The 25337-nt window shown below is 47.0% G+C and overlaps 1 protein-coding gene across 1 annotated transcript in view; it reads left to right on the top strand.

The window, feature by feature from the left end:
* Nucleotides 1–25337, top strand: part of LOC134635107 (LYR motif-containing protein 4B) — a 41863-nt gene extending 16526 nt beyond the window's left edge. Inside the window, exon 3 of the mRNA XM_063484613.1 lies at nt 24937–25337. Within this exon, the coding sequence (XP_063340683.1) occupies nt 24937–24984 (48 nt within the window). The 3' untranslated portion in view covers nt 24985–25337. The remainder of the gene's footprint in view (nt 1–24936) is intronic.

Here is a 25337-nt window from a genome sequence, read left to right as displayed (position 1 = left end):
CAGGTTTAAGGCAGATTTATACCTCGCTGTTAAACATGCGTCATAAACACAAACCTGTATGGCCTCCTATACATTTCCAGCTACTTCTACTTCTGCCACGTCTTATTAGCACATGGTCATGACCCATGACCCCATGACCACGTCTCCCAGGCGAGGCATTCCAGGGAAGAGGCTGAAGACAGATTACTTCCTGTTTCGCTTTGGAACGACTCAGTGACGTCTGCTTAGACTGCGGCCTCTTTGACCCAAACTTCCAGATGGATGGATGCAGGGATGCATGGATGGATGTACAGTCGTTGGAGGGATGGATGGATGTACAGGCGAATGGAGATATGGATGGATGTATGAACAGGTGGATGTAAGGTTGGATGGATGGTTGTAGCGCAGCCAGCTCCTGGAGAAAAGCTCCAGTGCGAGGTGGAGTCATGGAGGTAAAATGAGCCCACGACACGTTCGAGGTTGCAGGAAAGAACAACGTCTGAGCTGTGACTGAAGCTCGTTATGACCGTATAGCTCCATCTACCCGCCTCCACGTGTGGCTCGCGCTGCACACGGAGTAAGACCTCCACCTTTGTTCACCGACAGTTCCAGTAAAGGTTATTAACCGTGTCGATGTGTTTCACGCTTCAGAGTGAACTTTATTTACTTAAACAGCTCAGAGTAGTTCCTGAGTGAAGGCTTGGAGGGTCTGAGCACCTGAACAGGCAGAACTAAGGCCCGTGAGACACTTCATAACTTCCAAAAATGTAAATTTATGGTTTTCTGGAGGTTCACACCAACGCCCGTCTCTCTCTGTGTGTCTGTAGTGTTTTCATCCTCTGTGAGATTAAAGGCTGCAGCCAGTTTTCACACATCCACAAACGCCGGCGTCAGCACAGCGTTCTGCAGGAAACGGCCGACAGTTCTGACATACAGCGTACGCATCAGCGCGCTCCGATTGGCTGGGCGGACCCGGAGCTCAGAGTGTTTTATGTTCCCTTTTCACTACAGCAGACCTGTGTGTGTGTGTGTGTGTGTGTGTGTGTGTGTGTGTGTGTTCTCTGCATCCCGCCCACACTGACTCACAGATTAAGTGCATCAGAGCAGGAATGTGCTCCTGTTACGTCCCTGTTGCAGTACTTCAGGCTTCTGGAAGAATCCATCCCGGCTCCTGGTGGATGAGCCTGTGTGCTTCATCCAGGCTGGCTTTAAGGTTCCCTCCCCTGTGCACACATCCATACAGCGTGTTATATAAGAGGCGGAGCGGGCGGGGGCAGAAACGTCTTGCTTCGGTTGACAATGAATAATAAGCCGACTCACTTTAAAGCATCGCCCCTCGTGTTCATTATTCATTCTCTGATAATCAGACCGAAGGAGAAAACAACAGGTAAATGCAAACAGTCAAATACCTTTCATAACAAACCGGGCTACATCACATGTGCACGCACCCCTCATTACCATACCCAGCGTGCAACAGGAAGCGGTAACCCCGTCAAATGCTCGTGGCGAGCCTGGCGGCAGGTTTAAAAGTCGCCCAGCTGGTAGCGTGCCGTCAGTGCTCAGTGGCTGCAGGTGCTGCTCAAACACCTGCACACCAGGTGAATCCCTGAGAGGCTTCCTCTGCTCGAGGATGGAGGTAAAGCTGGAGACCCCTCATTGAAATATTCCAACAACAACGGGCGACGTTACCATGGCTTTGTCCACCACCGAATGAAGCGAATGAAGAACGCTGCAGACTGAAGTGTGACTGGTGTACAGGGTTACCTACACAACCAGAGCATGAAACGTATTTACTTCAGGCTGCAGCTCTGAAGTGATGCACCAGGAGAGTCTCCTTACATGTGGATGAGACTTTATTTACTGTCAGGTTTGGGCACCACTCCCCGGCTCTCTCCCATCATTCCTGCCCAGCTCTCAGTTTTCAGGTGCTAAGCAGCTCGGGGCCAGGTTTGGCACTAAAGCTGTTTGTTGTGGGTGAAAATGTGCCGTATCCCAGCTCGCCTCACTGAGGCTGTAACCCGGTGCATCGGGCGTAAACGAGCCTCCCCTTCTGCTCACGGGGATGAGTTTAAACGTGAATGTTGGAGTTTCGCCCTGTAACGGGTCAGAGCGAAGTGTCGTTCTGGCTCCGCCTCTCCTCTCCTGCTGACCTGGTGACCTCGCTCCTCCTTCGTTACGTGCCACTCACTGAAGCAGCTCAATGAGATTAAAGCGAGCGGATCTGCAGCCGGGCTTCGAGCCGCGCTCGTCCCTCATCGCCGCTCCGCTCGCCGTGTTTTTATTTTTTGTTGTTTGTGTTTATATTCATGTGTGGGCGTACAGTGTGAATTCATCTGCCGCATGTGGGCGTACTTCTGTGACTCTGCAGCGCTGATTGTGTGCATACGCTTAAAAACTGGAGTTTGTTCTTAATTGTCTTTGTATGTGTGCATGTGTGTGTGTGTGTGTGTGTGTGTGTGTGTTTGGGCTTTTGTAAGTTAGTTAGGGAGTAAAGATGATGGATTGCAGCTGCAGAGCCGCCTCTGTTTGTAGCAGAGAAACTAAAGCAGCGTGTTGAATGCGAGTGCAGGAGCCGCCACACTCTCTCAGACTGAATGCAAACAAATAAGTGCTGCAGGAGGAGGTGAGGGGCGCTTAGCATGAACAGGGCCTTCATGTGACCTCAGCATTTTCTACTGTAACCAACAGAGAGTGAACATCTCGGGCATCACACTTCCTTTGTGTTGTGATTGGCTGACCTTCCTCAGGTGGACGTCTTCCAGGGAGAACACAGTAACACTGCAGCTGAACGCTCACCAGGCTCATGTTGCTACAAACGGTCCATCAGAGGCTCTGAGTCGGGCCCCACAGACACACACATGTTTACAGCTGCTGCTGTGGTTGATTTGGTCTCTGCAGGTAAATTGTCTGAATCGTATTAAGGCCTAAAGTTTGCATTATTAGGGGCGTGGCCTCTGTGACTGACAGGTGGATGGTGACACAGGTGGCTGTAGCTGCTAGCTGTCTGCTAGCTTCACCTGAACTGGACCTCTGGACCATGTTTGTGCTGTTGGAGACTTTTGGAGCATTTTTAATGACATCATGTGACCAATAATATGGCTGTTGTGAGGTTACTATAGAAACAGATCGTTCAGGAAGTCTTGGTGACTGTAAATGGAAGATGGCGCCGTCCCGAATAGATCTGTACTCAAATATTTGAAGGTTTGTCTTCGTGCTCGCTCAAAAATACTTTTCTAGTGATTTTACTTTGAGTTTCCTTTTTTAAAATTTTGGCTCCATCTGTGGAAGAACGCCACCAAACACCAGGTGGATTCAGCCGTTTGACACCAGGAGAGGAAGCGGTGAGGCCAAACACACACGTCACAGCCAGTAACGTGATTCAGTCACACTGACAGGTCTATAATAGATGGATGCAGCGCCATCTTTAATGTGTGCGTGATTTACACACACATTTATAGAAGTAGTAATTCTCTGCTTGTAGGACTTGTTAATGTTGTGGCTTCACTCTGTCATCGTGTGTGTGTGTGTGTGTGTGTGTGTGTGTGTGTGTGCGCGGCGGCCTCAGAAGAGCCATTTCTCAACGATTACTGCTGCTTAATGTCACCGCAATGTCACGCCGCCTTCGGCCATTTTGGCTCAATTGAGATTAAATGCCACAGCGAGCGGTGAGTTATACCTGCCAGGTCTTGGTGGGGGTGTTGTGGTGGGGGAGGGCTTTGGGGGGGCCCGTTACGGCTCTCGGGGGTTGGACAGAATCTCAATGAGCCCGTTCTCGCCATTTAACAAACACGCGGAGGACTTATCTCAGCGTTCGATGGAAAGACTCGGAGGACGTGGAGGTTCAGTCGCCTCTCAGGTCTGCTCGTATTCAGCTGCCGGCTACTTTCAATTTAAATCCCTCTCTGGGACGGCCGTGCTAATATTTAAACAGCCCTGCAGCCATGGAGGCATAAAAGCCCCGCTGACCCTCCAGCTGCTGTGACACATCTGTATCCAGAGCATCGCAGCTGAGGCCACAGACTGTATATCTAGGAGGGACTGAGCCTGCAGTCTTTCCAGTGACCAGCAGGGGACGAGCTCTTTTGTGTGACTGATTGAAAGCTTACAGTGACATCACATCAGTTTATATGGCTGACACGGACCTCGGTACACCAGACATGATGTGTTTTCACTAAAACATAAATAAATATGAGCAGAACTGAGCACGCTCCCACCTGGCAGGGATGGAATTTAGGTTTAAATGGTTAAAATTAGACTTTAATCTTTTACCTCGATTATGTTTATTTAATAATATCTTGAACCCAAAATTGTGCAGATCTGAGGTCTTCCATGCAAACATGCAGGTGAGATTAGAGTGGGTAGGTGGAGGCTGTCTTGCCCTGTGGCAGCTGGAATAGGCTCCAACCCCCCGATGACCCTGAATTATGGATGTATGGAAGCAGGTGGAGGTCGTCGGAGCCGGGCTGGAACTGTTTTTGCCTGGGATGATATAACGATACGGGGGAGACGGGTCACATTTAACCCTGACAGCCTAAATTTTGTCAGGTTTAAAGACTTCCAGGAACATGTAGGAAGCTTTACTTTCTTCAGAAAGAGGACGTTTATTTTAAAGACACTTGTGTTTATAGAAGAAGAAGAAACCTGCCACTGACTTTAATAAAGAGAAATTTTAACCTGTTAGTGCAGCTTCTCTGCAGGAATCCCAATAAAAGCACAGTAAGTCCTGAACTCGTAGTTTCTGCAGTTTAAATCATTTCCGTGGAGAGATCGATGAAGTAACTGTACGTTTTTATGGTGAGCAGCTGCTGTTTGCTGTGCGATATTCGCCACGAGACATCTGGTCTCCTCTAAAGGTTAACCACATCGGCCGAATTATCTCCGGCCTGAACACACGTGAACATTTCTGCTTCGGCTCGTATCTTCAGTCACATCCAGATCCGTTATAGAGATTTATCTCCCACCTGAGTTAATATCCCGTTTCCTCCAATCTGAGGCTTTCATACTGCCTGAAACTGGATTAAACTGGATTATTTCCTCTCCGGCTGCCTTAGTGTAGGCATGTTTGCATGTGTGTGATTTATGTGGTCAGTGGTTATGGATTTTCTTCAGGGGGAAGCAAGCAAACAAATTATTTTCTTGTTAGTTTAATTGATTTTGGTTTTACGGCCCTTTTATTGAGGATGAACTTGCTCCAAGTTTTTCCAAATTATCCCTGTTAAACTTGTGCTAAATGTGGCTGTTAGCAGTTCCAGTTTACACAAAATCACTATCACTGTGATAGTGAAGTTTTATTCACTCAAACATCCTGAAAACTTTTGTTATCAAATAGCCAAAATAACACGAGCCTGTTAGATCATAAGCCTAACTCTGTCCTATCAGAAGATGTCGGGGTGGACAAGTCGTCACTCTGGCTGACGAACTTCAAAAAATCCAACCCACAAAGTGCTTCTTGGGTTTCTAGAAATCACAGGGTGAGGGTTTGGTTACCAGTGAAGACGTTGGACCTTAGATGGTGAGTGAGGTCACAAAGACTCGTCACCTGAACTCTTTGTGGATCAATCATGTTAATGTGTTCAAGCCGAGGCTGAGCGCAGCCGCTTTCATCCACGACCTCTTGGCTTTGGTCTCCACCCGAACCTCGTGACCAGACCTACCAAATCAAAACCTGCTGCTCTGTTTTCACCACAACAGTCCAGTACAGTCAACCGCGTGCTCTACCTTCCTGTCCTCTTGAGGTATTTACTTGGAGCAAGTACCCTTCCTTACACAGAGGGTCCAGAGTTTTCTGCCAGAGAACTCTCTGAGGTCCCTGAAACAGACACGCTCCTCAGCATTGGTCTACTTTGTGCCAAGGACCGCCCACAGCTCACACTTATACAGGGACTTGATTGCATACAACGTTATCCTGCTGTAACCACCATGTTAGCCTTTTCCAAGACATGAAAACGAACCACACGAAGACTGATGCTCAGACTCACGACCCCTCCAGAAGACCTGGGAAGGTAGAGAGCTGTTCCCAGCCGGGTCGAACAGCGTCTTCTAATTCAAGGTTCAACAATCAGTCAGTCCTTGTTTTCCAGCACTCTGGAGTAAAGTTTCCCAGGGAGGCTGAGCAGAGTCTTCGACTTCTTGGAAGTTCAAGAGTTCGTCCCTGCTTTTAGTACCACTACATCCGCTAGTGCTGTGCAGTAGGTTGTTAATCTAGTAAGATCACATGTGAGCCTATCCCGTTACACCCAGGTGTGCTGTGAGAGTGTAATACATGGTTTCATGACAGCTGGATGAGCTCCAGCCTCACCGAGAGCCTGAAATGGATGAAATGTGACTGAAACCAACTCGGATAAAAGTCCTCAAACTGGTTCTGAGATTCAAAGAAAACCTTTATTTCTAATATTTGTGAGCAGATTTATGGACATTTATTCACAATAGAAATCAGACAAAGTCACGCTGCATCTTCAGATGAGGATATCACATGTATGTATTCACTGAGCAGCGACTCGAGAAGGACACAGTTTGGATGCTAAGTGTTTGGAACCAAGTGTGTTGACAGAAGCAGGAAAGTGTTGGATTCATGTATCTGAGGATTTTCAGGAAGTTTCATATACATGAAAATCTCTGCTCGGTGTTTCAGTGAAGGTTTGTGGGGATATCAGTGATTAGATTTTATGAACAACATCCAGCATTTCTGCTGCTGTTTCCTCCAGAGTCAGCCGTGTTAGAGATGAGGTTTTAAATAACTTCAAGCAGGACCAGTGAAGTGTTTCCCGATGCAGGAGATCAGTCCTGCGCTCCCCTCAGAGCTCTTTCTGACGCACTGATGGGGGAACCAGAGATTTTGGGAAAGCCTGAGCCAGACAGTAGCTGAACTGAAAAGTAGGGCAACACCCTGCGTGAAAGCCTGCGTCACCTCCTCCTCCTCCTCTTCACCTCGCTATCCCCCCGATTCCTCTCTCGCTCTTCCTCCATATTTCGATCGGTGAAAATCCTCGGCCTTCCTCCCTCCATCCCGTGGAAATCCCACACCTTTATTGCTTCTTTTACACCCGGCTGCCCCCACAGGTCCTGATAGCTTTACCTAGCTTTAGACACACACACACACTCGTGCACGCACACACAGGCTGCAGAGCAAACTCTATTAAAAAGAGGAGGGAGCAGCTCAGGTGGATGAAAGCAGACAGGTTTTCCTCGCTCTCCTCTTCCTCCTCCTCCTCCTCTTTCTCAGCCTCAGTGAACATCACACAGACGCTGTAGAGGAGGCAGGTCTGCAAATCTACAAAGGAGACCTCTTAATTAGAGCTGGAGCTACAGTTTATGTGCTGAATTATGCATTTATCACAGCTGAGAGGGGACACGAGCGTTTCATACGCTGCGTCATGTGTTTGTTAGTGAGTGGCGCTCATTATTTCCTCACGCACAGCGCCGTCACTCACCATTGCATGTCAGAGAGTGAAATAACCAGAAAGTTTCCTTGGAGACATTTCTGCTCTACTGGGATCACTTTAAACGTTAAAGCTTACATGTCATGGACTGTAAATGTGAGATGTAGACTGATGGCCGTATCCATAGTGACCTGGTGATGTCACCTACCAGACTGGGGCGCCACATTTTGAACCTTGAGGCTGTTAAAGGTGATACTTGAGTGCTACATCACTGAAAACGGGGTCGGTTTGGTTATTTACGGCGGCAACATCAGCCTGCTCAGAGCGGCTGAGGAGGACAGGAAGTCGAACACTAGACCAGCACAGAGAATCCTGTCACTTCAAAATAAAAGACCCCAGTGAAGAGACGCTGTGCTCCTGGAGTGATTTAAAGACGAGGATGAAGAAAAGTCGACGACACGTCGAAACCTCGGTGTGTTTCAGGGCTCAGAGGTTGTTTCTGGGAGATCAACTACATTCATCTGAAAACAATCGTGACACGTTCCTAAAGCAGCGTATAGGTTGGTCCGAATGTTCCACTCGAGATGCACAACAAAGTCCCGATGAGCTTCTCCTCCTGCAAACAGGAGCTGAAAAGCCTTTATTTCAGTCGCTCTGAAGAAGTGACGAATGCAAAGATAAAAGTGAAATCCAGACTCTGTCAGAGAGAGCTGAACTGTGTAACCTCAGATCTCGTTCCCCTCTCATCTCTTTGGTCCTCACATCATCGGCAGCCCCACAAACTCCCCCAAAACAGAGAGAGAGCTGAAGTATTGATTTCTGAGCAGCGAGGCCCTCAAAGACTCAAAAACCCTCGCTCCCCTCTGAAGGCGCCAACACGCAGAGCCGCCCTGGGCAGCTTTAAAGAAAAAAAAAAAAAGGCGAATCACACATGAAGCCTTCAGGATCCTTAAAAACACGCTGGGCAGGATCGGCCTGAACACTCGACCGGGCTCGGGCTGTTTTCAGTGATTGAATCATGTGGTTTTAATTTTCTGTAAAATAATCATGTTTCTGGAAACTACAGACAGTAAATCTGTTGGTGTTCAGCAACATTTCCCATGAATCTTAGCTGCTGGCAGCCATCACATCAGATGTTATTATTATTATATTATTATCTCCCAGTTTGGGCGATGGGAAGGTGGAGCGTGAGGTGGACTGGTGGGATGGTACTGCAGACGAAGCTTTGTTTGTACCCCGCCACACCGTCCTTTACAGGTCTGACTGTAGCGGCTTCATCAGGGCGCTGCTGTGTGAGCCAGAGTTACAGGAAGTACAGAGTGAAGTACTTCCTGTAACAACCAGCAGGAGACCAGAGATGGAAGGGATTCTGGAGCGTCTCAGGTTTTCTCTGTAGACGGTTCCTCCACACCCGTCCCATCCATCCATCCATCCATCCATGCATCCATCCATCCCTCCCTCCCCTGCTTATCTGGGGCCGGGTCACGGGGGCAGCAGCCCAAGCAGAGAAGCCCAGACCTCCCTCTCCCCAGCCACCTCCTCCAGGGGGAACACCAAGGCGTTCCCAGGCCAGCCGAGAGATATAATCTCTCCAGCGTGTCCTGGGTCTGCCCCGGGGCCTCCTCCTGGTGGGACATGCCCGGAACACCTCGCCCAGGAGGCATCCTTGTCAGATGCCCGAACCACCTCAGCTGGCTCCTTTCGATGTGGAGGAGCAGCAGCTCTACTCTGAGCCCCTCCCAAATGGCCAAACTTCTCTCCCTATCTCTAAGGGAGAGGCCAGCCACCCTTCGGACGAAGCTCATTTCCGTCGCTTGTATCCGCGATCTCGTTCCTTCGGTCACTACCCACAGCTCGTGACCATAGGTGAGGGTAGGGACGTAGATCGACCGGTAAATTGAGAGCTTCGCTTTTACACTCAGCTCTCTCTTCACCACGACAGACCGGTGCAGCGTCCGCATACTTCCAACAAGTCATCATCATTTTCATCAAACCGCTGGACCGAGATGGTCAGAACTCGATTGGTTGATGGTTAAAAAATGTTAATGATGTAATTATGAATTTTAAATATTACTTATACTGTTACACCCCCACCCACCCTGCAACGGTGTGTTTAAACAGGAACTTTTTAAAGTGGGCGTGTTTCTGTGATGATGTGGTTGGTGTTGCTGGTCAGGCCTCTAAACATGAATCGTTTCTTCCTCCTGTAGCTGAAGCTGCTTCGGTGCTGCTGCTTTGCAGTGTTAGATGTTTGTAGATGTGTTTCTCATCAGTTTCGTCCCTGAATGCTGCAGAGAGACTGCACATCGTTTTAGCACCTCCTCCCCCTCCTCCTCCTCCCCCTCCTCCTCCTCCTCCTCCCCCTCCTCCTCCTCTTGTTGGGATATTTTCTGGTACTTTCTTTTGTTTGCTTTCTTCTATTCTTGGAAATCTGGAGCTGATGCAATGATGATACTCCATCCTCCTCCTCAACACACACACACACACATGCGCGCGCACACACACACAAAAACGCTGCATGATGAAATTCATTGACTGGAGAAGGCAATGTGATGTGAGGACAACAGTGAGCAACGAGAGGAGGAAGAGGAGGAATGCAGGGAGACGATGGGAAGAATGAGGGAGGAGGAAGAGTTGTGTTTGTGCTGATATTGGAGATGATGGCTGCACGTGTTTGTCAGTTTGTCCTTGATGACAAATTAATAACACGCCCGCCGAGCTTCATCCTCTGGTCGAACTCTTGAACCCGAAGGCTGCGGCGCCATGTTGGGTTGGAGAAGCAGCTCATGAGCCGACTTCTAGAAGGAAATTCAGCAGCTTGGAGCAGTGACGGAGGAATGACCATCAGTCCTGCAGAACCCTCCCACCCCCTCTTTGCCTGGTTCTGCAGGAGGTTTCTTCCTGTTCACAGGGAGTTTTTCCTTCCCGCTGTCACCGAGTGCTTGCTCATTGGTGCAGGGTGATTAGCTCACAGTTAGAGCTGGGCGATATAAGATTTTTTCATATCACGATATGTTTTTTTCATTTCAGGCGATAACGATATATATCACGATATAAGCCAAATAACTATATTTGTAAGATTTAAATGTGCCGTTGCTCACAAGCAAAATGTGAAATAATCAGCAGCTTGTTTTGATTTAAATATTTATTTCCCATAATAAGTTCAACAGGGTAGATGTACTTAAGGAACATGAGACTTTTTCAGATAAATAAAGGCAAATATTGCAAACTACACAAAAGGCAGCTGCTAAAGCGTTTAAGTTTCAAAATAGAACAAACAAAACAGACTAAATTGTCAATTCCACTTAGAAACAAAATATTAATTCTAAAAATAAATCTTAGTTTGTTTTACAGAAGAACAGACAAAATTGACTAACTTTTGTCAATATCAAATAAACTGAGAACTAAAAGGAAATTCTCAATCTCTCCTTGTTGTATAGCTTAGCTTTTCAAACAGTTTTAACAGTGACTTTAGTCTGACAAAAGCCGAATGACGAATTAGCGCTTTCAGTCAGAGATTGAGCATGCACCGGTTTATTGTATTTCCAGACTTGCTTTCGGCACAATTTACAGTGCGCGCTACTCTGTTTTTGGTCAGACTTGAAATAGCCGAAATACCTTCACACTACGGAACGTCTATGGCCCTTCCGTTCGACAATCTCTCCGGCATTGGAACCATCATCGGTTTTTTCTTCGGTAACCTTCGGTCACGCTCTCGGTTGATTTTTCTCTAGTCGGCAAACTCATTTCCTCCATTATCTGGGCGGCCCAGCTGCAAAAACAAATACACATGTGCGCCTTGGCACTTGTTCTGTACGTAACAAGTCACGTGACGTGACGCTGCGGCTGTGATTGGTTCGGCTCTGCGCTACTTAATTAGGATTGGCTGTTCTTTTTTTTTTTTTTTTTTTTTAAGAGGACAAGAGAGATGAGCTCTATCTCAATAGTTTAATTTTTCTATCGAGAAAAAGTTATTTCGCAATACATATCGTTATCGTTCTATCGCCCAGCTCTACTCACAGTATCAAACCCCTCGAGGCGCCTGTTGTTGTGATTTGGTGCTCTGCAAATCAAACTGACGTCAGAGTCCAACTCTCTACTTCAGACAGTGTTTGTTTAATTTGTCCTTCCTGAGTCTTCAGTGATGTCTCCACATCATGCAAGACGAAAGGCTGGGATTGGTCAGGCACCGGCTTGTAGCTCGTCACGCAGAAGTATCGACAATAATTCTCTAAAGTCTTGCCAGCTGAAGTTGCTTGGAGGTTAAAGGTAGTGTCTGCAATGAAAATGTTAGTGAAGGTGTTCGCCACCTGGGGGCGGAGTTTTAGCAGAAGGTGTCACCTGTACAAACTGCAGTACAGGCCTCAGAGTGTGGCGCTGAATAGCCTCAGACATTGATGAGCCTGCAGCGCTTAACAAACCATTGAGTTTGATGTCAGATGAACACTTTGGCAGTCACCTACAGCTATGGTGTACATAGAGCTGGGCGATAGAACGATAACGATATGTATTGCGAAATAACTTTTTCTCGATAGAAAAATTAAACTATTGCGACAGACCTCATCTCTCTCTTGCTCTCTTAAAAAAAAAAGAAAGAAAAGAAGAACAGCCAATCCAAATTAAGTAGCGCAGAGCCGAACCAATCACAGCCGCAGCGTCACGTCACGTGACTTGTTACGTACAGCACAAGTGCCAAGCCGCGCATGTGTGGTTTGGGAAGCAGCCAGCCGCTGGTAATGGAGGAAATGAGTGTGTTTCGTAGTGATGTGTCGGTCGCGAACGAAATGGCTCTTAGAGCCGGATCTTTGACGTGAACGACGCGAGCCGGCTCCTTATCGCGAGCCGTGGGGTTTTTTTTTTTTTCTTTCTCTCACCCTCTCTCTCGCACTTTTTTTCCGCTTCACTCCGCACGTGAGCCTTGTGCTTTGCGCTGGGCAGAGGGGGGAGGGGCGGTAGTTACACTCACAGTAGCACAGGAACAGAGCGGGAGGGAGAGAGAGAGAGAGAGCCAGGGACAACAACGTCACATTAGAAAGGTATAGTAATCATCCACAACTAGTTTCAGTTGCAGATGATAAAGGATTCAGAAAGTTCAGAAAGCTATACAACAAGGAGAGATTGAAAATTTCCTTTTAGTTCTCAGTTTATTTGATATTGACAAAAGTTAGTCAATTTTGTCTGTTCTTCTGTAAAACAAACTAAGATTTATTTTTAGAATTAATATTTTGTTTCTAAGTGGAATTGACAATTTAGTCTGTTTTGTTTGTTCTATTTTGAAACTTAAACGCTTTAGCGGCTGCCTTTTGTGTAGTTTGCAATATTTGCCTTTATTTATCTGAAAAAGTCTGATGTTCCTTAAGTACATCTACCCTGTTGAACTTATTATGGGAAATAAATATTAAAATCAAGACAAGCTGCAGATTATTTCACATTTTACTTGTGAGCAACGGCACATTTAAATCTTACAAATATAGTTATTTGGCTTATATCGTGATATATATCGTTATCGCCTGAAATGAAAAAAACATATCGTGATATGAAAAAATCTTATATCACCCAGCTCTAGGTGTACAGTAATAATAATAATAATAATAATAATAATGATAATGGCGGTGCAGCTGTAAGAACGAGGTTATGTGTTCACTCATGTCTGAGTGCCGTAAAGCTTTTTTTCTTCACTTTCTGTTGATAGATTCATTTTTTGACTCTTTTTAAACACTTAAATTTACAATTAATATCTTTCATGTTGTGACTGTGAAGAAGAGGAAAGGATGAGCTGTGGAAGGCCTGCACAGGGTCAACGGGTCGTCTTTAGGTGCAGGTTTAACTCAAACACGAGCTCATTCTCTCACACACTCGGGGTTTAGCGGTTTGTGATGTCAGCCGGTGTAAACTGATGCAAACCTACATTTCTTCCTGCTGCTTCACATTAAAAGTTCCGCTCAGCAGGAGGCTTTTATTTGTTTGTTTGTTTTCTCCAGGAGTAAGAAATCCTGCTCTCTCCAGGATCCCGCTGACGTTTGGGACAATTAAACCCTAAAAACACGGCCCTGTGACTCGGTGCTGTGGCTGTCGGTGGAGGTTTGCTCGCGAGGGCGTGCTCGGCCTCTCCGGCGTTGGTCTGAAGTGCTCTGTCGTTTCATAACCTCTCGCTGGAGGACTCGCACTCAGCTCATCTGCTTATTGAGACTCGGTCAGTTTTGTTTCTCAAGTGTTTCCTTCATTTGTCTCCTGTTCAGCAGCTTTTCACCGAGCACATCGATCTGTGTGTGTGTGTGTGTGTGTGTGTGTGTGCGCGTGCGTGTGTGTGTGCGTGTGTGTGTGTGCGTGTGTGTGTCCTCTGCACCAGTTAATGACAGAAGCTGAGCCCGCTGACACTCTAATGATCGGCTGTTGTTCCCGTGTGTGAACATCACGGCCGCGGTGCTGATGATGGACACAGACGCAGGTTTCTGGGAGGTTGACTGCACGCTTAAACATGATTGGTCCACATGAGCAATTACAACAAACACTCTGTTTTCTTATTGAACAGCATTTTTTTCATGCAGTTTCTGCAAGTTTGATAAACAAGAATGTCTTTAACACTTAATTGAACTAAAAAAAGTTTTTATAGCGTGCTATTGGTTCCTCACACTAAAGCCTGCATTTTAGCTCCGCCTTCTTGGACAGTCTGTTACTACAGTGACCTCACAGCAGCCATGTTATTGGTCACATGATGTCATTAAAAAGGCTTCTACAGCACAAACACAGTCCAGAGGTCCAGTTCAGGTGAAGCCAGCAGACAGCTAGCAGCTACAGCCGCCTGTGTCACCATCCACCTGTCAGTCACAGAGGCCACGCCCCTAATAATGCAAACTTTAATCCTTTGAGCACCAAAATGTGATCACGGTTTTGTTTCCGTGTAAATCTTTCAGGATATAATTCAGCTTGTTTGAAGTGGGTGTTAACTACAGGCCACGCCCCCAGGCTGACCTGCCTGACACACCTGACGTAATCATAACAGGGTCTGTTATTCTCCACCAGACCCCATTCAAAAAAACATGATTTTAATCTCACAGCCTCTTTGATGTGCTGCTGCTGGTTTCTTTGTTAGCGGGTTAGTGTGATGTAAACAAAGCAAGCAGCAGCTCTCGCTTTGTCTCCATAAATCAAACTTTTCAAACTTGGACTGAGAGTCAGTTTTGATTGGAGGACAGAGAAGGTGCAGTTAATGAGGTTTCATGATATCAGCGTGTATACATGTAATTCTGTGTTTACAGTAATCGGTGGCCCGGCCCGAGCCTGCCTTGTTAGCGAGCTGTGGTGCTGGAAGCTGTGAGGCTGTCGCTCCTGCTGGGAAATCAGACTTTGGCCAAATAAGGGAAAGTTTTTAGGTTTCAGTCCAGATTCTGTCAGAAGTGTCGAGATGTCGCTCAAACGGACGAATGAACAGGCGTTTTTATCCTCCACGGATCTGATGAACAGAGGAGGAGGAGCAGGGAACAATGGAGGCGTAACGACACTCGCAATTTAATACCAGCTCCTCTTCCTCCTCGGCTCTCCTCCTCCTCCTCCCGCTTTCATCTCCTCTGCCTCTCTGTGTCGTTTGGGTGTGACGGACTGAAACAGGAGATCGCAGCAGAGACCGAGGGAACTACACACACACACACACACACACACACAAACGCGCGCACAGAAACACGCACTAATTAGAGAGCGAGACAAAGATGAAGGCAAACTGAAACATCCTGCTGTGTGTGTGTGTGTGTGTGTGTGTGTCTTCAGAGGTGCAGTATCAGTTTCTGGGGGGTGTACTGTCATGGCAGCCTGTTTTCACACAGCATCGCTGAGCCGCTCGGCGTCTTTGATTCTATTCAATTTGATATTTTATAAGAAATCAAAGTTCATAATTTTGGCGAATTTCACCTTTAATTTTACTTTTATTGGGTTGTAAAGTTAGTGATGGTTTTAGAAATTGTTTTTATTATTTTTCTGTGTTTTGGGGAGAATGACGAGCAGCATTTCTGCACCTGAAAGATGACCGCAGTTCCTCTATCGTCCACTAGAGGCTCCAGCAGTGAGTCAGTCCCCATAGACTTCCATGTTAAAGCGAGGCGCTGCAGTTCATCCTCTGTGATTAAGAGTCCAGCCCGTGATCGAGCAGCTCAGAGAACTTCCTTCAGCAGCGATGCTTTCCTGTGTGATGTTCTCAGTCTCTGTCATCACTGTGGAGTAATTGCGTTGCTTCAGCTCGTTGAGGTTTGCAGCATTCGTTCATGCACAGCTCTCTGAGCTCTGCACAGCAGCTCCATTCTCTCCTCTTTAAGCCGTTCTGTTGCAGATCTGCTCCTGTGCTCGGATCTCTGTCCTGCTGACTGGTCTGAGCTTCAGCTGTGGGACACACGGGTGGTATACAGAGGAGCTCATGGTCCACTCATCATCGTGCTCACTGCTGTATGAGCTGTTTGGTCTCGTCTGTTCCTGCAGTCTTGTGCTTTGTTCAGATGCAGCTCTGCAAACTTGAGCCACGCTGCCATGACCTTTAACCTTTAACATGCTGACTGAGGCCTGATCTGACCTCACTGTGAATTTGCTGCAACATCCACACAGACGGAGTGGACGTAGCTGTGTGTCGGCCGGTTCAGTAGAGCCTGCAGGTGTAAACGTGCACATACGGCCTGTGATGTAACAGATGATCACACGCGACGTGTCACATCATTAACAGGTGATATTGAGGATATCCACCACAGTTGTGCCGCCCGCGAGCAGACGGCACAAAAGAGTTTAAAATTGATCTTTTGTGGCGATGCAGGTGGACCCCACCTCCACAGTGTTTGGGTGAGAAACTGATTCATTCCTCTGACAAATTCATTTCCTTCTTTTATTCCCAACTTTATAAAAAAAGACTTAAAACAAGGCGGGCGGGGGGTGCAGGGAAAACGGCCTGCGGCGCTCCTAAACACTCATGAATGCTTAACGAGGACGCAGAGACTGTGGCACTGTGGGAAACGAACGCGGGACGTTTCACCAGCACGCCGCCGCCGTCGCTCGCATCACGCACACAGAGCAGCGAGCGACGGCGGCAGGATGGAGAAGAAAAGACTGAAACAGACGGGGAAGAAAACAAGAGGATCTGACAGTGCAGACACACACACACACACACACACAGCTGGTCAGCAGAAGGGAAATTAAGGGAGGCAGGCAGGGACAAATAAGGGCGACGGGGGGTTAAAGGGAAGAATCACAGTGGAGGAATGTGATTGGCTGGATCGGCACAAAACGAAGCTGCAGGTTGTTTCAGATTCAGAGCCGCCGACCTTCGAAACACTACCCCACCATGCTGATGTGTCCTTGAGCAAGGCGCTGAAGCCCCGCCCGCAGTGATCAGAGACGGCGTGCGGCAGATTTAAAGCTTTGGTTGATCAGGCCGAGCTTCAGCGAGCCTCCGAGCTCCTGCTGGTTCGAAACATGGACACAGCCTGCAGGCCTGAGAGAGACGCTAAAGGAGTGCCTCGTTTAAAATGTCCAGCAGGGGGCGACACCTCTGGCTGTAATAGAAGTGGAAACTGCTCTTTTTCTTCCCCTCGCTCATCGCCCAGGCTTTAAAACACCAACATTAAACCTCATCTCGAGTGTCCATGGCAGGACTTCGCTGTGAGACGCTCGTCTCAAAGTTTTCAGGGTTTTTTTGGATAGATTCTAAAAATAAAACAAGCTTTAATCCACATCAGGATTAATCCACACTGGTCTACACAGACACGTAACAAACTGGTACCAACCCCAACTGAGACCAGCTCACACCTCCATCTTCATCTCTAAACCATCAACAGTCAGCTGGTCGAAGCTAAACTCCCAACAGCCAAACCCCACAGATACAAAGGTTCATACGAAGGTTTTTGGAGGCTGAGGACAGGACCAGGATGTGGCTGCTGTCAGGAGAAGAAACCGACTTTTTAAACAGTGAGACGTTACGAAGGAGTCATTCAGAGGCAGATATGTGATGATGGAAGCCAATCAGACGAAGAGGGGACACAGGTCTGTGACGGTCCGAGCCGTGACAGTGAGCAACCGTTCAACATCTGTGTCCGATCTCACGGCTCACGTTCCTCTTTATTTTATCAGGTGCTTCTTTATATATAACCTTAATTAAGGCTGGATGATTATGGCCAAAGTGATTATCACATCTTTGTGTCAAAGTAAAACTTCTCTTCGTTGTTGATGTGAACTCGGTGTAGAAGAAAGGATAAATTATAAAACCAACCTCCTGCAGGATGGACGTGACTCGAGCGTGTCTCTCTGCTGGCCCCTCCATGTTTAGTGTGCAGCGGTTTTGCCTCTGAGCGAGGGGATGGCGTGCCTTTAGTCCGGGAAGTTTTCCTTTACTGGACGCGTATCCTTGGCCTTTGGTGTGTCCGTGAGCTGGATGGGTACACCGATGCTAGGCCTCAGTTTTATGGACGACTGAGCTGATGTTGCACGGCTCCCGGTAACACCCACTGGTCTTCATGCAATAATTATCCTGCAGGTTGTTTTCAGGTGGTTGAAGACGTCAGCTCTCGGTGAACATCGCCTTCCCTGAATCTGAAGGCGAGGATCTGCTTCGAGCAACGAGCTCCTCGCCTTCTGCTGTTCCACACATCTGAGTTTTGTTGTATTTGTGTCTTTGAACGCAGCGTTTCTTGTTCAGGAGACCTCGCGCTGCACACTGCAGGGAACAGCTGTGATTGGCTCGTGCAGGCGTGTGGTCAGGCCCTGATTTAGGGAGCGCTTCATTTGCTTTTGCATTCTGTTGGTGGAGTGGGAAATGCGTGAATCCAAAATCCCGATCGAGATTAAATTGGTGTTAATGGTGCGGCCCCAGTCTGCATGCGGTCTGTTTAAAGCTGCCACACGGATAATCTGCATGTTTCTAACGTGCACTGAGGAACCGGCCAGCTCAGCCAGGCTTCCTCTGGAGAAATAACAGGTTTTAAAAGGAAAGTGCTGAACAGAGTAAACTGTATGTGTTTTGGTTCTGAGCTTCAGGCGATGAAGTTTATGTAAACTGATAAACCTCCTGAAAGAGCCCAGCGAGAGAGAGAGCGCCACAGAGAGAGGGAGGAATGAAAGCAGATGAAAGTTTGAACTTCCTGAAAAGTTTGGCCTTGATGGAAGACGCTCCCGTTAATTGTCTCGAGCTCCTTCTTCTTTCTTTCAGTCTTCGTTCGTCTGATCTAAACGCCTTCGTCTTCGGCGTGTCGTGTGGAAGCGGTGATGGAGTGGCTTCACCTCTCCGCACATGATGCATCTGAAGTTTACATCATCTGATGCAAAACATTTCACACAGTAATGAACCCTAACGTCTTTGTTTCTGTGGCAACCATGCGGCCAGAAAAAAACTCGCCTGCCACGCAGATATTTGTGTGTGCGTGTTTTGAATATCGGTGCGTATAAATAGCGGTGAAGTGCTTATATTTCTTTACATCATCTGACATTTGAAAGTAGGAAAAGATGAACTCGCTCAACTGAACTTTGTCTGCAGTCCGTCAGGATGGAAATGTGGTGATCTCCATCAGGCTGTGGTTACATAAAGGACTGCGAGGGAGGTTCAGTAATCAGATGACCCTGGATGAACAGCTTATCGTGAGAAACAAAAGAGTAATTAAAGGGAAAAAATCACTGTGTGTATTCAAACCAAGCTGGAACCTCCAGTGAGCACAGATGTGGGTCAGTCCCCACAGACTGTGGGTCAGTCCCCACAGACTGTGGGTTAATTGAAGGAGATTATCTGACAGGCCGTCGTCGCCTACAACCACAGTCAGATCAGGGGAGAAAGCCTTGCCTCTCAGGGTTCCTGAGGTCTCCTTTACAGACAGGGTGAGGACCTCGGCCATTCAGACTAAAGGTGGTTCGAGTAAAGCTAAGATGCCTCCATGACACCTCCTGGGCTTGGTGTTTCAGTCACGCTGTACCAAGAAGAGACCCGGGCACAGTGGAGACATCATCTTTAAAGAGGACGAGTTTATTCAGCTTACCAATCAAACTGTTAGCTGATAACTTGCTCTGCACCTTTTCCTCACCTGCTGGTGAGGTTTGAAATTGCAGGTGGTTCGCTGTGGCTTCATCCATGTTTGATATAAAGTCTGTGCATTTCAAGGGTCTTTGAGACAATAATGAGGTCAAAGGGCACCAGGACTACATATCCAGACATTGGTTAGTGTCCCTGCTGTGGTTCATTGGTTACTTTCTTAGGCTAAAACTGTGCATGTGATAAAATGAACATGTTGAATGAGCTTTAGCAGAGACTGCAGCAGCCTGATCGGGGAGATTGGTGGTTTGGTCGTGGCTCTGTTTTCTTTCCTCCTGCGGCGTGACTTTCAGGACTAAATGTTTATCCGAGGCGCTGGTGTTCAGAGAGTAAAATGTGTTTTTGCTGCCTGCTGCTCTGCTCTCATCTCCTGACAAATGGAAAGTCTGAAACAGCATGGAGCGCTCCTTATGCTCAGTTTATTATCTACCTGAACACCTCTCATCCTCTGGCTTCCCTCGCTCTCCATCTCTTCCTGTCCGGCACTCGGAAGCCTCCATGAATTTCAGTTTGACAGCGTCGTGACGTCCGAGGCCCTCTGTCTTTTCATCTTTCTTCCCCTGTTTTCTCTCTCTCACAGGAGAAAACCTCATTTTCTGTGTCTGAGCTGCTCTGCTGGCCACCTCCAGGTTTCCCTCCGTCGCTTCATCTCTTTCCTCCCACTTTCAGCGGCTCTTTAACTTTGATTTTTGCCGTCTCCTGCTGTTCAGGGCAGCATTTCTTTTTTAACCGCACACCACTGTGGAGGATTTTCACCGAGATTAGCAGCTATTTCCACAGTTTCACCATCCGCCCACCATCCAGGGATACAGCATAGTACAACATCCCAAATTATTTTTGGGTGTTGTTAATGCAAACATGCCCAGCCCACTTACCATGTTAGGACGGCAGCTGGTGTCTGTAAAGACAGAAGGAAACCACACATACTCTCCTTTGTTGTCGAGATCCCGTGTCCGAAATCACGATTGATTGAGAAGTCGATTTTTGGTAACCGAACTATAATGTTAAACAGCAAACATGAGGAAGACTCGGTTCTGTTTTCAGAGTGTTGGTCCTAGTAAAGGAGTTTTTGGATGTACCTCACACACCATCTGTCTGCTGTTTAATATCACCCCAAACAACAGCCTCCTAAATGAAAATCATTTTCTGTAGAAAAAGGTATAATGTTTATGAATGGTGGATTAACTGCAGGCTTCTCATTGCTGTTTATTGTATATTTTAGGATAAAACCACAGGTTGTTTGATGTTTATTGGCCTTAACCTTCATAAATCAAACAGATATTTTTTTTATCTCGGTGTTAGTTTTGCAACCACCACATGGCTCTGTAGTGTGGTGGATTACACATTCGCTGAGCAAGCTCGTTCAATTCAAGCCAAGGACACAAATCCCCTCTATGGTTTGTGTCACGAAGGGCATTCGGTATAAAACTCCTGTAAAAGCCAGTATGCACATCTACCTGCTACAGCGACCACCACTTAGACACCAACAGGTTAGCCCGAAGTACCTTTGTTAGTTTTGCAACCAGCAGATTGAAAGTAATACCAGGTTTAGACTAGATGCCAACTTTAAAACAGCAACCTGCAAGACTTCTCTGCTAGGTTCAGACTCTGACGAGTTCTCGGTTTGGTTTAGACCCCGAAGAGTTCTCGGTTTATTGAGACCCTGTAGAGTTCTCAGTTTGGTTTAGACCCTGAAGAGTTCTCAGTTAATTTGAGACTGTAGAGTTCTCGGTTTGGTTTAGACCCTGAAGAGTTCTCAGTTTGGTTTAGGTTTCAAAGACTTTTCTTGGGTTTTTTGTTTTGTTAGTTAATCGGTTTGTTTTTGATTTGTTTTGTTAGGATAAGATGGGTTTTGGGTTCATCTTACTTGTCTCATTTTGACAGTCTAACAGTTTTGTAGCAGGGCCTTCGCTGATTGTCGCCTTGCTGATTGTTACATGATGACAGGAGCTCCTGGGCTCTAAAACACATCTATTTAAATGATGGCTGGTACCATCTCAGTCAGCTCTTTAAAGATTAACATCATAGACACAAACATGTATTCATGTTTGTGTTTAGCTCGTTGTTTCAGAACAACGTATATTTTATTTAGTTTTACTGAATGATGTTTGTCGGTGCGTTTGAGATTTCTCACTCTGAGCCTTTTTCATTGAATACGAATGAGAGAGATTTGTTGCACATTTGTCCCCGTGTGCAGCTTTGATGGTTAACTGCACCTTTCATAGACCGTTATGAATATGGATGCGGTTCCATTTGACTTGACGAGGCTCGATTAAGTTTAGAGCACATGTCTGGATTGCAGAGACGCTGTCAGAGCAGCAGCTGTGATATTTCAGACTTGGCATACGGAGGCTCTTCATTCAGTCCTCCTCAGTCTGCCGTGCGAGCTGGATCGAGTGCAGCAGTGTGATGTTAATCTTACACCTCCTGCCTGGTGGGAGTGGGACTGAAGGTCAGCCAGTCACGACTCAGCAGGGAGAGAGGAGTGCGTGCTCATGGTTTCCATACGGCTCCCACTTGTTCTGTGTGAGCGGGTTTGAAGCTGAGCCGATGGATTTGAAGGTATATGAGGAAGGCTAAGTTTAGCTTCCCATTATAACTCTCATCACTGTGATTGTCTTTATGTAGGAGAGAGCTCTCAGGAGGCTTCGGCGTGCCAAGCCTCGCTGCATATGTTTTACAGAATCCTCATATCTTTCTAAATGAATGATAATGAAAACTTGAGTTCAGTTTTATTTAAATGTGGTGCTTCACAGTGAGACAAAGACCCTGAAGCATCAGAGACAGAACCCCGATGATCAGACGAGCCTCGTTAACAGGAGTAGACCTCCAATAGAACCGAGCTCAGGGAGGGGCGGCCTTCCACCGAGGCCGCTGTGGCAGGTCAGGGGGGAAGAAGAGGAGCTTATCATAGTGGACAGATATCATAGATATCAGAGCTGGAGCTGCACAGCTCCAAGTCCGGGAACAGGAAGAGGAAACATTCAAAAGTGCAGCCGTGCACACCTCTGGGAACCAAGCTGAGCTCCTTGGTAGTTAAAGGTGTGAGCGGTCCTGATTACACCGGGACCCTCACATCAGTGTCTGACAACGGTAAACACTTTCATGTCCTTAGGAAATACAATATTAAATACATTTCAGTGACTCATTTGAACTCAGGGTTCGCTGTCTTGGCCGAGGATACTGTAATCTGGAGCAGCAACAGATCGAACCGTCAACCTCCCAGAGAACGTTGGGATTGGAGGAGATGATGGGTCTGAACAGGCCAATCACAGTCGCTGTGGCCTGCATCGATGTGATGTGTAGTTACATTTCTCTGAGCAGTTTTAGATTTCACGCAGAAGCTGAAATGTTGTTCTGCAGTTCGCTCGTGAAACACTTCCTGTTACAGACAGAGAGCGCCGCGGCACATCGTGTCGTAACGTCTTAGGATGACGGTTATCAGCAGATTAACGTTAGTATGTAACTCTGATCTCTGAAGTGTTGAAACTTCAAGTCGAGAGCCAGAGTTACTGTAGTGTTCCTAATAAAGTGGCAATCAGATCAGTGGAGGTGTGGCCTGATGGCCTTTCCCTCACCAGCAGCCTCTGAACTCACCGTGAACCTGTTTGACTCGGAGCCTGAATTTCCCAGAATGCTCTGCTTTCATGAACCCTGCAGTTTGAACTGGGAGACAACGGTGAAGCATTACTGGGTTTACTGGTGTTTATTTGGAGCTGCTCTCCTGCTATTATTCATGAAGTGTCGGCAGCTGGAGCAGAGAGACGGATGTGAGCAGATGTGAAACGCAGGAGAGCGAGCGGCTCAGACACGACGAGAGCGAGCGAGGCCGTCCCTTTGTTCAAGCTCAGCCGCAACAATTTACATGAGAGCCAAGCCTCCTCGCAGCCGATTGGCTCACAGAGCCTCCCGCCTCATCTCGCCTCACCACCACCACCACACCACCCTCCCTCCCTCCTACACCACGCTTCAGCCAATCAGGACCTCACACACTCTGACCGGGCGAGCGAGGGGCTCCTCTGATGGAGAGAAAGTAAAAGAGAGGGGTTTTTTATTTGTGGTGTGTGTGTGTGTGTGTGGGTGGGGGGGGATAGATGAGCTGGAGGGAGGTGCAGGGGACAGTTGTCTGTGGAGTGATTGTGCCCCCTGGTGGTGCTGCAGAGAAATAACCACACACATAAACGATCCCATCACGGGAACGTCGTTAATCCTGTAAGCTTTAAACATGAGATATCGATCCATGAGCTCTTTAATCAGGTAATCAATCAATTAATCAATCACTTAATGAGTCAGCAGCACCTTCACAGATGGCAGACACAACATGTCCTGATAATCAATTTAAAGTCAATCAAAAGGTGAAACATCAAAGTTTCACGTCAATTTTAATTAAAATCTTAAGTGATCAGTATACATTATAGATTATATAATCTATCTATAAACAAATCATTTATAAAGTATAAACTAAATAAAATAAAACGATGTAAATGAAGAAATAACTTAACGAATAAAAACCCTGAAAGAAAGAATAACGTGGAATAAAGTTTGAGTGATTTTGGCTTCTAACAGTTATAAAAACAAAGTGAATCAGTTTTACTTTTGTCGTTTCATGAATCTACAGCCCGTCTTTCCTTCGCTGCACTCGCTCTTTAGTTCAGAGGGAGTGTGTGTGGACTCGTGTTTGAGCTCAGTAACTGCGAGAGATCACGGCGCTGATCAAATGCAAACCGTTACAACGTTCAGCCCGGCCGTCACAGGGAGGAAGATCAGGGGAGTTAAAAGTGTTAAAGCTCTGCACTCAGTCTAACTACGGTCCAGCTGTGTGGACGCCGTCACTGTCAGGATGATGTCGTTCAGGATCTGCTGTTCTGTCCTCGAGCGTCGAGTGAACTGAGCGTTCAGGCAGCGAGAGCGTCCGAGTGTTCTGGGCCGCGCTGTGCCGCTCCGCCGTGCTTCAGCACAGATAAACACAAAATCAATCATGAACTGTGGCTCCAACACACACACACACACACACACACGCTGCATTTGTACATACAGTCCAGCTGTCCACACTCGACTATAATTGGCTCTTCTATTTGACAACAGAGTTCAGCTCAGCACTGTTGACATAACACAGCAATGAGGCTCTCTGGGCATGACACACACACACACACACACACACACACACATTGGGTATTCATATCTTGTAGGGACGTCTAATTGACATAATGCTTTCCTTAACCCTAACCACATCCTAACTGTAACTCTGACACTAAAATCACATTTTGAGTCTCAAAAATGTTTTTAAACGGGCTGTTGGTCCCCACAAGTTTGACTACACACACACACACACACACACACACACACACACACACACACACACAGGTGCTCAGAGCTCGGTCTGTGGGTCTGAGTCTGTCAGTCTGAACTCGGGGTGGAAACAGCGAGCTGTGACCCTGAGGCGGGGAGCGATATTTCCACGTCTGCGTCGATGACTCAGACGAGGTTAATAAACATTAACAAGTTAAAATCCTTTGATGTTTGTGTCTGCAGGTCTCCATAGGGAAGATGTACGAGGCCCAGAAGACTGTGGTCGATTAACAGGAGGCGGAGTCAGACGGGATGTGACATCAGCGAGCAAATCACTGCCCCGACCTCCAAAAGCAAGAACACCCAGCAGCTCCTCGTCTGGATGAAACTCTTTAATGTCACTGTGAACGGGTGGGGGAGGGGGAGATGCATTATGGGAGATGTAGGAGGGTAGAGGTGGAGTTTAGTGCTTGAGTTTTGTTTTCTGGGACGCACCAATCAGAACGTTTGATGAGTCACGGGTCAGCGATGATGCGTTCACTGAGAAACTGAAACATTCGTAAATAAATTCACTTTAATCAAAGCTGGAGCAGATTTTCAGTTTAAAAGCTTCCAAATGAAATAAAGATGAATGAAGCGATCGA

This window comes from Pelmatolapia mariae, linkage group LG9, assembly GCF_036321145.2.
Source record: "Pelmatolapia mariae isolate MD_Pm_ZW linkage group LG9, Pm_UMD_F_2, whole genome shotgun sequence".
NCBI classification, from domain to species: Eukaryota; Metazoa; Chordata; class Actinopteri; order Cichliformes; family Cichlidae; genus Pelmatolapia; species Pelmatolapia mariae.
This window is presented reverse-complemented; position numbering and strand designations above follow the sequence as displayed.